The sequence below is a fragment of the Cebus imitator genome, unplaced genomic scaffold (genome assembly GCF_001604975.1).
Source record: "Cebus imitator isolate Cc_AM_T3 unplaced genomic scaffold, Cebus_imitator-1.0 Scaffold101, whole genome shotgun sequence".
NCBI classification, from domain to species: Eukaryota; Metazoa; Chordata; class Mammalia; order Primates; family Cebidae; genus Cebus; species Cebus imitator.
Genome location: NW_016107416.1, coordinates 455,531 through 468,694, shown reverse-complemented (window position 1 = coordinate 468,694; position 13,164 = coordinate 455,531). Strand labels below are relative to the sequence as shown.

General features: G+C 43.6%; 1 protein-coding gene across 1 annotated transcript in view; it reads left to right on the top strand.

The window, feature by feature from the left end:
• Positions 1 to 13,164, top strand: part of DNAJC18 (DnaJ heat shock protein family (Hsp40) member C18) — a 31,838-nt gene that overhangs the window by 8,592 nt on the left and 10,082 nt on the right. The window contains exons 3-7 of the mRNA XM_017536724.2: positions 996 to 1,141; positions 5,014 to 5,199; positions 6,263 to 6,372; positions 8,863 to 8,972; positions 11,463 to 11,635. Coding sequence (XP_017392213.1) covers positions 996 to 1,141; positions 5,014 to 5,199; positions 6,263 to 6,372; positions 8,863 to 8,972; positions 11,463 to 11,635 — 725 coding nt within the window. The remainder of the gene's footprint in view (positions 1 to 995; positions 1,142 to 5,013; positions 5,200 to 6,262; positions 6,373 to 8,862; positions 8,973 to 11,462; positions 11,636 to 13,164) is intronic.

Sequence of the window (13,164 nt, the reverse complement as noted above, 5' to 3'; positions counted from 1 at the left end):
AAACAAAAGCAAGATGTAGAAAGGTGATTATGTTTCCATTTAGGTAGGAAAAAAAAAAAATGAAGAGGACTATACCTGTATTCTTTCTCTACCTAGGATCCACAGAAAACTTCTAATGATAGTTGTCCCTGTGGTGGGATACTAGGGGACAGGGAATGATGAAGCAGGAGAATTTTTACTATATAAACTTTAGTTCTCTTGGCTCTTTTTCTTCTATCATGTGTATGTTAACTTTTTAAAAACACAGTTTAGCCAGGTACAGTGGCTCACACCTGTAATCCCAGCATTTTGGGAGAGCAAGGTGGGAGGATAGTGAGATCAGGAGATTGAGACTAACCTGATGGTCAGGCTGGTCTCGATCTCCTGACCTCATGATGGTGTTTTAGTAGAAACACCATCTCTACTAAAAATTCAAAAAATTAGCCAGGCATGGTGGTGCATGCCTGTAATCTCAGCTATTTGGGAGGCTGAGGTGAATCGCTTGACCCCGGGAGGCAGCGGTTGCATTGAGCCGAGATTGCACCATTGCACTCTAGCCTGGGCAACAAGAGCAAGACTCCATCTCAAAAAATAACCAAAAAACAAAAACAAACAAACAACAACAAAAATGCAGTTTAAAAAGATAGCCATAGGAAAAAGAGAAAAAATTATAGACAAACAGGGAGATTAACTGTTTCTTTTGGCTTTGCTGTCCTGTGGTTCATCTCTCAGGATGTTAGCCTGAACCTTGGTGTAAGGATTAGCATACTTGTTCTACTCACTTGCAGGGATATAGGAAGAATAAATAGTAGATGTAAAAGTACTCTGAAAGGCATTAAGTTCTGTGTGGGAGAAGGACATTGTTAATAAATGTGAATGTTTCATTAACATTTGCACTAATTTTCTCATAGGTTTGTTTTGGGTCCCACAGATTGGAGGGAAGATGGATGTATTGTTTTGCAGTTAATTGTACAAAAGGGGCCTTTGTAGACATACATGTTTGCGATTTTTTTTAGGATCAAGAAATGCAGAAATTACTATGAAATTCTGGGAGTTTCTCGAGATGCCAGTGATGAAGAGCTTAAGAAAGCTTACAGAAAACTCGCCCTGAAATTTCACCCTGACAAGAACTGTGCTCCTGGAGCAACAGATGCTTTCAAAGGTCTGATCCGGAACCAATGCTCAGTGCTGCCCTTGTCATGGTTGGTCATAATAAGTTGTTTTTAGCCTTCCCCATAGTTGTTTTATGAGGCCATAAGGAGGGGTTTTCCCCCTGCACACCTCTTAGTGATTATGAGCACAGCTCCCACTTGATTTTATCCACTTACCTTAATTGTTCTTTCTTTCTCTTTCTTTCCTTTCTTCCTTTTTCTTTCTTTCTTTCTCTCTTTTTTTTTGAGACAGGGTTTCACTCTGTCACCCAGGCTGGAGTGTGGTGGCGCCATCTTGGCTCATTGCAACCTCCGCCCCCTGGGCTCAAGTGATCCTCCCACCTCAGCCTCCTGAGTAGCTGGGACTACAGGTGAGCACCACCATGCTCAGCTAATTTTTGCATCTTTTGTAGAGATGGGGTTTACCATGTTGCACTAGCTGATCTCAAACTCCTGAGCTCAAGCAATCTGCCCACCTAGGCCTTCCAAAGTGCTGGGATTACAGGTGTGAGCCACTGTGCCTTTCTTCCATGAAATTTTAAGAAATATATTCTTTAGGTCAGGTGCAGTGGCTCATTCCTGTAATCCTAACACTTTGGGAGGTCGAGGTGGGTGGATCACCTGACGTCAGGAGTTTGAGACCAGCCTGGCCAACGTGGCAAAACCTCGTCTCTACTAAAAATACAATAACCAGCTGGGTGTGGTGGTGCATGCCTGTAATCCCAACTACTCGGGAGGCTGAGGAAGTAAAATCGCTTGAATTCAGGAGGTGGAGGTTGCAGTGAGCTGAGATCATGCCATTACACTCCAGCTTGCATGACGGGAGGGAGACTCCATCTCAAAAAAATAAAAAAAGAAATATATTCTTTTTAGTTTTATTTTTAAAAAACTTTTTCAATTTTCTTTTGGTGCTGTGACTCAGATGAAATATATTCTTTAAAAATATTTTGTACCTAACACATGAGTACAAATCTTAAGAGCTTCACCTGGCCAGGCATGGTGGCTCACACCTGTAAACCCCAGCACTTTGAGAGACCGAGACAGGAGGATCGCTTGAGCTCAGGAGTTTGAGACCAGCCTGGGCAACATAGTGAGAGCTCGTCTCTACTAAAAATAAAAACAAAAAAAATTGTTTTGGGAGGCTGAGGTGGGAGGATTGCTTGATCAAGGCTGCAGTGAACCATGATTGAACCACTGCACTCCAAGTCATTGTTTCAGGCAAAGATCGTCAGTGAATGCTAAAACCATTGAGTGCAAGGTGGCTGTCACCTATGTGGTATTCTTGCCAAAATGTTTGACCTAAATCTAATAATGGGGAAACAATCAGAATATGAAACATAACTCAATCAAGACAGTTGCAGGTGGGGAAAAAAAGAAAATAAAACAAAAAGAAACATATTCCTGTGATTCCAGTGTTGTTGTTTCTGGCGATCAGGGAAAACCTGGCTATAAGAATACTGATCTGTCCTTCCAAAAAAATTAACATAATGAAAAACAAAAAAGGTGGAGACAGTTTTAGATTAAAAGAAAGTAAAGAGGCAAAACTAAAAGCAATACTTGAATCTTGCATGGGTGCATTGGATGATAATGGATTGATGTTAATTTTCTTACCTGTGATAATGGTGTTGTGATCACACAGGAGAATGTCTTTCTTCTTGGGAGATATATGTTGAGGTATTTAGGGGCAAGGTGTCATAATATCTGTGTCCTACTTTCAAATGGTTCAGCAAAAGAAATGTATACTTATTACAATATATATGTATACATGTATATATAAAGAGAGTTGTGGGTAACAGAGTGGCAAGGCAAACATTTAACAATTCCTCAGGTAAAAGAATCATGAAGAAATACTCTTGCCGGGCGCAGTGGTTCAAGCCTGTAATCCCAGCACTTTGGGAGGCTGAGGCGGGTGGATCACGAGGTCAAGAGATCGAGACCATCCTGGTCAACATGGTGAAACCCCGTCTCTACTAAAAATACAAAACATTAGCTGGGCATGGTGGCGCGTGCCTGTAATCCCAGCTACTCAGGAGGCTGAGGCAGGAGAATTGCCTGAACCCAGGAGGCGGAGGTTGCGGTGAGCCGAGATCGCACCATTGCACTCCAGCCTGGGTAACGAGAGCGAAACTCCGTCCCCAAAAAAAAAAAAAAAAAAAAAGAAATACTCTTTCTGACTGTGTTTATGACAGTGTTGACTGAATTACAGGTAGGGAGTTGGGGATGCCTTAAAAGACTTTTTTTTTTTTAGGTTTCTATTGTTTGGTGCTACTGATTTTATGTTTAAATGAAATTGGGCAAGGTTTGCACATTTGTACAAAGAGAGGAGACATACTGGTAAACATATGTAACTACTCAGCCTTTCAACCCTTTTTGAGACATTGGAAATATATTTCTTAATTTCAGAAAATAATTAAAATAATTATCTAAAGAAAACTGAAATAAGATTATGACAAAGACTTTTTGTTTTTAATCAAGCAGACGGGTTTTCATTTGTTTGTTTGTTTTTGAGATAGAGTCTCGCTCTGTCACCAGGCTGGAGTACAGTGGCTCAATCTTGGCTCACTGCAACCTCTGACTCCCTGGTCCAAGTGATTCCCCTGCCTCAGCCTCCTGAATAGCTGGGACTACAGGCGTGTGCCGCCCTGCCCAGCTAATTTTTGTAGTTTTAGTAGAGACGGTGTTACCATGTTGGCCAGGATGGTCTTGATCTCCTGACCTCATGATCTGCCCACCTCGGCCTCCCAATGTGCTGGGATTACAGGTGTGAGCCACCGTGCCCAGCATGCAGGAGGATTTTTATTAAGATTGTTTCAGGACGCCGGGCGTAGTGGCTCACGCCTGTAATCCTAGCACTTTGGGAGGCTGGTGGGCAGATCACAAGGTCAGGAGTTTGAGACCAGCCTGGCCAATATGATGAAACTCCATCTCTACTAAAAATAGAAAAATTAGCAGGACATGGTGGTGGGTGCCTGTAGTCCCAGCTACTTGGGAGGCTGAGGCAGGAGAACGACTTGAACCCAGGAGGTGGAGGTTGCAGTGAGCCAAGATTGAGCCAGTACATTCTAGCCTGGGCAACAGAGTGAGACTCTGTCTCAGAAAAAAAGATTGTTTCAGGAGAGAATTCAGGAAATTATTCTGACTAATAAGTTAGAATATCACTACTGATGGGTAAACTGTTTCCAACATGAACTATTGCACTCAAGTGAAATAAGAACACATTTTTAGCCAGATGCCGTGGCTTACACCTGTAATCCCAACACTTTTGGAGGCCAAGATGGGAGGATCACTTGAGGCCAGGAATCTGAGACTAGTCTGGGCAATGTAGCAATATCCCATCTCTTAAAAAAAAAAATTAAGTAAAGAACAGTTTTTTGTTTTTTTTTTCCTTGAGACGGAGTCTTGCTCTGTTGCCCAGCCTGGAGTGCAATGATGTGATCTCAGCTCACTGCAACCTCCCAAAGTGCCTCATTTTATAGACATGAGCCATTGTGCCTGGCCAGTTTTTATGAATGAGAGTGCTGGTCAGTTGGAGAACATTTTCCCAACATGTCTGAGACTTGTGCTGATTGGGAACCAAAACTGAGGTGGGGGGATCCTAACTTCTAGGACAGCTGGGATGACTCCAGGACTGTTGATTGGGAGTTAACTCTCACTTCAGCAGTAGTTCTTAATTCCTGTGATTCCAGTGCTGTTGTTTCTGGCAATCAGGGAAAAACTCAAGGGCAAGCACTTTGGAGAACTTTCTAGGCCCAAGCACCTCTCCTTGGGCCCCTGCAAAGTTGTCCAGCATGAGTCACCTCTTGGCTCTTCATCACTGCTGCTGTGATCACTGGCAGCCATAGCACAGACTGTGTCCTCATGTGCTGCTTCTTGTTGGTTGCAGCAATAGGAAATGCATTTGCAGTCCTGAGCAATCCTGATAAGAGACTTCGCTATGATGAATATGGAGATGAACAGGTGACTTTCACTGCCCCTCGAGCCAGACCTTATAATTATTACAGGGACTTTGAAGCTGACATCACTCCAGAAGAGCTATTCAATGTCTTCTTTGGAGGACATTTTCCTACAGGTTAGTATCCCAAAATTATCTTTAAAATATTTCTTTCTTTATGGCTCTCAGCAAGCTCCTGTTTGAAAATCTGAATAGAGGGATGATGGTATGATGGGGACAGCAAGGATTTGGAATCAGTTGAGCAGGAGTTTGAGGCAAGTCTCCAGCCTCCAACTGTGCATAATTTTAACCAATCATTTAGTCTCTCTGACCCTGTTTCCTCTCCTGAAAAATGGGGCTGTTAATAATACCTACTTCACAGGGTCACTGTGACGATTGGATACTTTTAAGTGCCTTATAAATAAGTAACAAAATGCCTATTATTATTATTATAAAATAGCACTTACAAAGATAAAAAATTGGAAAGTGCCCCCCAGCAAGTTGGAAGTTGGTATAATTCAGTGCCCAGGAAGTAAATTGAATTTTATGAATTGCTATTAAAAGATACCAGTGACATAATGTGGTATTGGGCACGGAAGCAGACGTGAGCATGCCAAATAGGATTCATGGCCCAAATGCTCTCACTCTTCTAGCCTTTCGGGGTTCTCTCTCACTAGTTGCAAAGGACTATTTAAATGAAGTCAGGAGAGCTCAGCATGCTTTAGCTCCAGCTGGTTCACTTGGCTTGCTTACTGTATTTTTTTTCTACTGGGTAAAATAGGCCAATACTCTATCCTTAACAAACCTAGCTGGGAACAAGGACCTTGAAAAAGGCAAGGAAGGGCCGGGCATGGTGGTTCATGCCTGTAATACCAGCATTTTGGGAGGCCAATGTGGGTGGATCACTTGAGGTCAGGAGTTCGAGACCAGCCTGGCCAACATGGTGAAACCCCATCTCCATTAAAAATAAAAAAATTAGCCGGGCGTGGTGGCAGGTGCCTGTAATCCCAACTACTCAGAAGGCTGAGGCAGGAGACTCACTTAAACCCAGGAGGCGGAGGTTGCAGTCAGCCGAGATCACACCATTGTACTCTAGCCTGTATAACAGAGTGAAACTGTGTCTCCAAAAAAGAAATAAAAAGGCAAGGAAGGAGTATTTGCCATATCCCATATTGATTATTTGTTTTTCTTTCTTTTCCAGGAAATATTCATATGTTTTCAAATGTGACAGATGACACTCACTATTACCGCCGACGGCACCGACATGAGAGGACACAGACTCAGAAGGAGGAGGAAGAAGAGAAACCTCAGGTACCTAGGGAGGGTGGAGCGCTGCTGCCCATAAACAGTTTTACTGGGCCAACCTTGATGGTACATGGTCAAGTTTTAGTAGCTGAACTTGAGATATGTTGCTAAGATGTGCTTTAGGAAAGTAAAAGCCATGGTGAGAAGAGCTGAATAATTGGCCTAAATAGGCAGAATGGCATCCCCTCCTTCTGCCCATTCTTGGGTGGTCTCAGCTCCCCTGTGGGGCTGACTTCATCAAGGCTCTTTTTGTTTTGAAAGAGGGTCTCGGCCGGGCGCGGTGGCTCAAGCCTGTAATCCCAGCACTTTGGGAGGCCGAGGTGGGTGGATCACAAGGTCAAGAGATCGAGACCATCCTGGTCAACATGGTGAAACCCCGTCTCTACTAAAAATACAAAAAATTAGCTGGGCATGGTGGTGCGTGCCTGTAATCCCAGCGACTCAGGAGGCTGAGGCAGGAGAATTGCCTGAACCCAGGAGGCGGAGGTTGCGGTGAGCCGAGATCGCGCCATTGCACTCCAGCCTGGGTAACAAGAGCGAAACTCAAAAAAAAAAAAAAAAAAAAAAAAAAAAAAAAAAAAAAAAAAAAAAAAAAAAAAAAAAAAAAAAAAAAAAAAAGAAAGAGGGTCTCACTGTCACCTAGGCTGGAGTACAATAGCACAAACATAGCTCACTGCAGCCTTGAACTCCAGGGCTCAAGCAATCCTCCCACCTCAGCCTCTCATGCAGCTGGGACTATAGTTGTGTGCCACCATGCCCAGCTAATTTTTTCACCATGTTTCCCAGGCTGGTCTCGAACTCCTGGGCTCAACTGATCCTCACGCTTTGGCCACCCAAAGTGCTGGGATTAAAGGCATGAGCCACCATGCCGGCCTCAAAGTTTTCTTGGCTGCAGAAAATAGGAACTTTCTTCAAAATATTTAGAACTAAAGGGGATTTAAGGTAAGGGATCAAAGGACAAGAAGCACAGCTGGGCCTCATGACAGACAGGAACAAGGAACTGTCAGGCTCCCAAGCAGCTGTGCTCTGCGGGACTCTCTGGGGCCAGATTGTCTCCAGTTTTCCTGCCACTCTTTGCCTCTGTTTTGTTTTCACAGAGCAGCTTTGCTTATTCTACTTCTCCTTGCAAACAGCTAGTCTACAGTGCCTGAGAGTGTGTGTTCTTCCTTAAAGTGATGACCCAGAAATGAAGGGTGATGAGTCTCAGCCCCAAATTCCTAGGAGATAAAATGTGATTATCTCTGCCAGAGTTAGATGTCTCCCCAGTCCAACCAGCTGTAGCCAAGTGACAGAGTTGCATAATGCTAATCTGGCTCCTAGAGCCCCACTCCTATAAGAGACACAGTCTGGGCAGATTGACCTAGAGATGTCTGCTTCATTAGTCTTATAAATGGGCGCTGCAGGGGGATTACTGAGTGTCGATCCAGGTTGTTGTTGGGCCTCCTTCAACCTGCTCAGCAGAGAGAATGAAGGTCATTTGGTGTAGACTGAGTATCCCTTATCTGAAGTAAATGGGACCAGTAGTATTTCAGATTTCAGATTTTTTTTTTTTTTTAGATTTTGGAATATTTGCATTATACCATTAAACAGCTGAGCATTCCTAATCTGAAAATCTGAAGCTGGGTGCGGTGGCTCACACCTGTAATCCTAACACTTTGGGAGACTGGGGTAGGAAGATTGCTCGAGCCCAGGAATTCCAGGAGTTCAAGACTAGCCTGGGCAACATAGCAAAACCTTGTCTCTACAAAATTTTAAAATTAGGCCGGGCGTGGTGGCTCATGCCTGTAATCCCAGCACTTTGGGAGGCCAAGGCAGGTGGATCACCTGAGTTCAGGAGTTTGAGATCAGCCTCACCAACATGGAGAAACCCTGTCTCTACTAAAAATACAAAATTTAGCCAGGCTAAATTTTGCTGGTGCATGCCTGTAATCCCAGCTACTTTGGGGAGGCTGAGGCAGGAGAATCACTTGAACCCAGGAGGAGGAGGTTGTGGTGAGCTGAGATCGCACCATTGCACTCCAGCCTGGGCAATAAGAGTGAAACTCCATCTCAAAAAAAAAAAAAAAATTAGCTGGACACAGTGATGTGCACCTGTGGTCTGAGCTTCTCAGGAGGCTGAGGCAAGAGAATCATCAGAACCCAGGAGATCAAGGCTGTAATGAGCCATGTTTGTGTCTCTGTACTCTAGCCTGGTGACACAGTAAGACCATTTCTCAAAAAAAAAAAAAAAAAGCAATGAGCATTTCCTTTGAGTCTCATGCTGGCACTCAAAGTTTTAGATTTTGGAGCGTTTTCAATTTTGAATTTTCTGATTAGGAGTGGCCAACCTGTTCTTCTCAGCTGAGAGTAGAGCCTTCCCCTAAAAGCCTGGGGCTTTGTGGATCCTCCTGGGCAATGTGTTGGTGACTTGTTATTTTCTTTGGGACCTCTATCTTATTTTCAGTAAGCTTTATATTGATGAAGAACACTTACAGCAAGTATTGTTTTCTTTTTTAGACTACATATTCTGCATTTATTCAGCTACTTCCAGTTCTTGTGATTGTGATTATATCTGTCATTACTCAGCTGCTGGCCACTAATCCCCCATATAGTCTATTCTATAAATCGTAAGTCTGATATTTCTAAATCTTTCTCAGTAACAGTCTGGGGGTGAAAGATTTGAAGGTTTTGCTGCTAAATTACTAACATTTCATTTCACCCTTTGCTGTAGAAAACACCGATTTGATGTTTAAAGGAACGGCTGGGTAGTCATGGTGCTGAGACTCAAAAATACTGAAGCAGTCTCCTGTGTGCCTCACGAAATAGATTGTTTTGTTCTATAGTGACACCATCTGGTCGGCTGCAGAACAGCAGTAACTGGTTTTTGAAGGATCAGTAGAATTGAAGGTTTAGATGAACTCATTATCACACCATGGTAGTTAGAAAGACCATAGAGCTGCTGATAGGATTGCTGGACCCTCTGGGTCTCAGAGCATGCTATTAATAACTAGGATCAAGTGATTATTTTCAATTTCTTTGTTTTGTTGAAAATATAGAAATTCATTGTAATGACTATGGCATACAGATTATAAACTCTGATAGGATTTTTTTAAATTTCCTCAATTAATTCTTTCAGTTAATTCAGTCCCAAGGTTTGGTCCCCCGACCAGCCATCATCAGCATCAACAGGCAACATGTTAGGAAGGCAAATTCTAGGGCCCTCCATATCTATTGAATTAGAAGCTCTGGGGGTGGGACCAGAGGCCTGAGTTTTAACAAACTCTCCAGATGATTCTGGTCCACACCGAAGTTTGAGAATCACTAGATTATCTTTTTTGTTAATAGTGAATAATAAGTTGTTACTCATTATTGTAGTTTAGTGGAAAAAACCTTTCAAAAGTAGAATTTATTAGACAATATGTAACAGGAAGAGTCTTTGTGAGTGATGTCTGTAGACTGAAGACTGTCATTCCAGGTCAATCCAAGTCAGTATTTTCCTTTATTTTGTTGTTGTTTTTTGAGACAGAGTCTTGCTCTGTCACCCAGGCTGGAGTGCAGTGGTGCAATCTGGGCTCACTTTAACCTCCACCTCCCCAGTTCAAGCAATTTTTGTGCCTCAGCCTCCTGAGTAGCTGGGATTATAGGTGGTGCGTGCCACCACACCCGGCTAATTTTTATATTTTAGTAGAGACAGGGTTTCACTATGTTGGCCAGCTGGTCTCAAACTCCTGACCTCAGGTGATCTGCCCACCTCGGCCTCCCAAAGTGCTGGGATTACAGGCGTGAGCCACTGTGCCAGCCAGTATTTTCCTTTTACAGAGAGTAAAGCTGAGGCTCAGAGAGAGGTTTTTTGTTTTTGTTTTTGAGGCAGTCTTGCTCTGTCACCCAGGGTCCCAGCCTGGAGTGCAGTGGTGCAATCGTGGCTCACTAAAATCTCTTTCTCCCCGATTCAAGCGATTCTCCTGCCTCAGCCTCCTTAGTAGCTGGGATTATAAGTGTGCACCACCATGTCTGGCTAATTTTTGTATTTTTTAGTAGAGACTGGGTTTCATCATGTTGGCTGGACTGGTCTTGAACTCCTGGCCTCAAGTAATCCACCCATCTCAGCCTCCCAAAGTGCTGGGATTACACTCATGAGCCACTGTGCCTGGCCTTCAGGGAGAGGTTTTTGCCCTTGGGTCACACTGGCCTGATTCCCTCTGTTTCCCAACTGTTCTTGTTTTTCCATATGGTACTTCAGCTTTCTTTCTTGTGAGGCCAGCAGGGTGAGCACGGACCTGCTCTGTAAACCCCTCCCTAGAATAAGGGGAGAGCAGTCATGGCCTCAGCTCTTACTCTAAGTAGAGAGGATCAAAAGTGAGGGCCAGGGAAAGGCCAAATAAAATATAGCCCCTTTAAGGTATAATTCGTCCAGTTTGAAGAAAATCAGCTTGGGTTTTGCACATTGCTGTCACATTGTTTTAACTTGAGTTTGAGGGCCTTTCTATACTTCCTTATGGTTAGAATTTAATCAGCTCAGTACTCTTAATGTTGCCAAGCACCAGACAGCATTGGATGCCTTGGACCCACAGAGAGTTAGCACTGAAGCATCATTGAAATCTTTTATCTGAGTTTCTTGCAGTTCTCATTTAGCAGCTAGATGCAAAGTACTTTTTATCATGTCTGAAATATTGCTTCTAGGTTGGTGCGAGGTGTCTGTTTTTTTTGTAAATAATTTGCTATATAACATAATCAGTTCATTCAACCAGCATTTCTAATAGCCTACTCTGTCAGGTACCATACTAGATCCTACACAACATAAAAATTGGTTTTTTAAAGCATTCAGCATTCTCCTTTTAGGACAGAGAGCAGTATAAGAGAGGTGAGTCCTTTAAGAGAATACACCATTTATGCTGAAGCTGAATTCATAGTATGAACGTGCTCATGTAATACCAATTATGATAATGTTATATTTACAACTTTGCAAGGGAAATAGTATTGGGTACATTAGAAAATGATATCTGCCTCTGCTCTATGAACAGATGATGATGATGATGATATCTACGAGGCTACCGTTAAGAGTAATATTCCCAAATATTACGAGCTCACATGAGCCTCTCTCTCTCTCCTTGTTTCAGGACCTTGGGCTACACCATTTCTAGAGAAACTCAGAACCTGCAGGTGCCTTACTTTGTAGATAAAAACTTTGACAAGGCCTACAGAGGAGCTTCTCTGAATGACCTGGAGAAGACAATAGAAAAGGATTACATTGATTATATCCAGACGAGTTGTTGGAAGGAGAAACAACAAAGTAAGATGCTATAAAAGGGGCATTAGCTGGTGGCCGTGGTTCCCAGGAGGAGGCACCCCAGCCTCCTGATCCCTCCTCTCTTCTTGTTTGGGGCTACACATGTTTATGTGAACAGTGTCAAAAGACAAACCATTCAGGATACTACCAAAAAGTGAGGGGAAATTTATTGACAGGATGCATGTGGCCAGGACTTGGAAATCTTAGGAATTTAGGTGGCGCTAGTCACCTGTTTGTATGTCTGTCTCTCTTTGAGTCTCTACCTCTCTCTGCCCATGTGCCCCCTTACCTCTCCCCACCAGCTGCCTTCCTTTCTTTCTTCCAGCTTCCCTTCTTCATAACCTTGTTGGCCATGGTTTACTGTGGTTGCCACCCTCCTTGTCACTGTCTCGAATTCCCAAGCCTCACCAGTCAGTGCCCCTTTCTGCAGCACACACCTCTGTAAGTTCTTGGTGCTCGCTAATTTGGTCTACAGTTTCCCAATTCCACACTCCCTAGAGGGAAATCTGATTGAGCCAGCCTAACTTGTTTTGTTTTGTTTTTTTGAGACAGAGTCTCGCTCTGTCTCCAGGCTGGAGTGCAGTGGCGTGATCTTGGCTCACTGCAATCTCCACCTCCCGGGTTCAAGCGATTATCCTGCTGGGATTACAGGCGTATGCCACCAGGCCCAGCTAATTTTTGTATTTTTAGTAGAGACGGGGTTTCACTATAGTGGCCAGGATGATCTTGATCTCTTGACATTGTGATCCACCCGCCTCGGCCTCCCAAAGTGCTGAGATTACAGGCATGAGCCACCACGCCTGGCCCTGAGCCAGCCTAATGTTTTGAGCCACAACAAAGGTTTAGAGGTTTCTGGTATTGAATGAGGTGTCCCTTACCCTCCTATCCAGCTGGTTGTGGCCACACAGAACAAAAGTGACCCCCTTGGTCTGCCCCTTTAGTAGGGGTGGGTGTGGCAGGCCTTTCCACTATTTCCCTCTCTGGAGACAGTGGGCATGACGCATCTGCCACTGGCTTGCAGCTTCAGCAAGTGTTACTAAAGAGTGTCTGCAGCAGGGGTAGCCCTGTCTCAGCCAGCAGCTTCACCTGTGGTCCCACTTGAAAACAGCTTCACCTTTGGTCCCACTTGAATTCTACACACACACACATACACACACACACCATTAATGACTGTATCTTTTAAAACTTGGTTTTGGTTAATTATTTTTATTTTCTTTTTTAGTTCTCAGGAGCTACCCTTTTAACTGAAGTGTTGGCTCATGTTTAAAAAGCAAATTCTAACTCATTTCTAAAGTCTTATTACCTAGTAGTGCAAAATACCTAATGGTGTCTGATAAAATTAGCTGTTGGGTTACAGTGTTGCTAAGCCTTCAGTGACCATCACACACTCCCAACCCCGCCCTCAAGTTAAGCTCTCCTTCCTCTGTGTTTTGTTGTTTTTTTTTTGAGACAGAGTTTCGCTCTTGTTACCCAGGCTGGAGTGCAATGGCACGATCTCGGCCCACCGCAACCTCCACCTCCTGGGTTCAGGC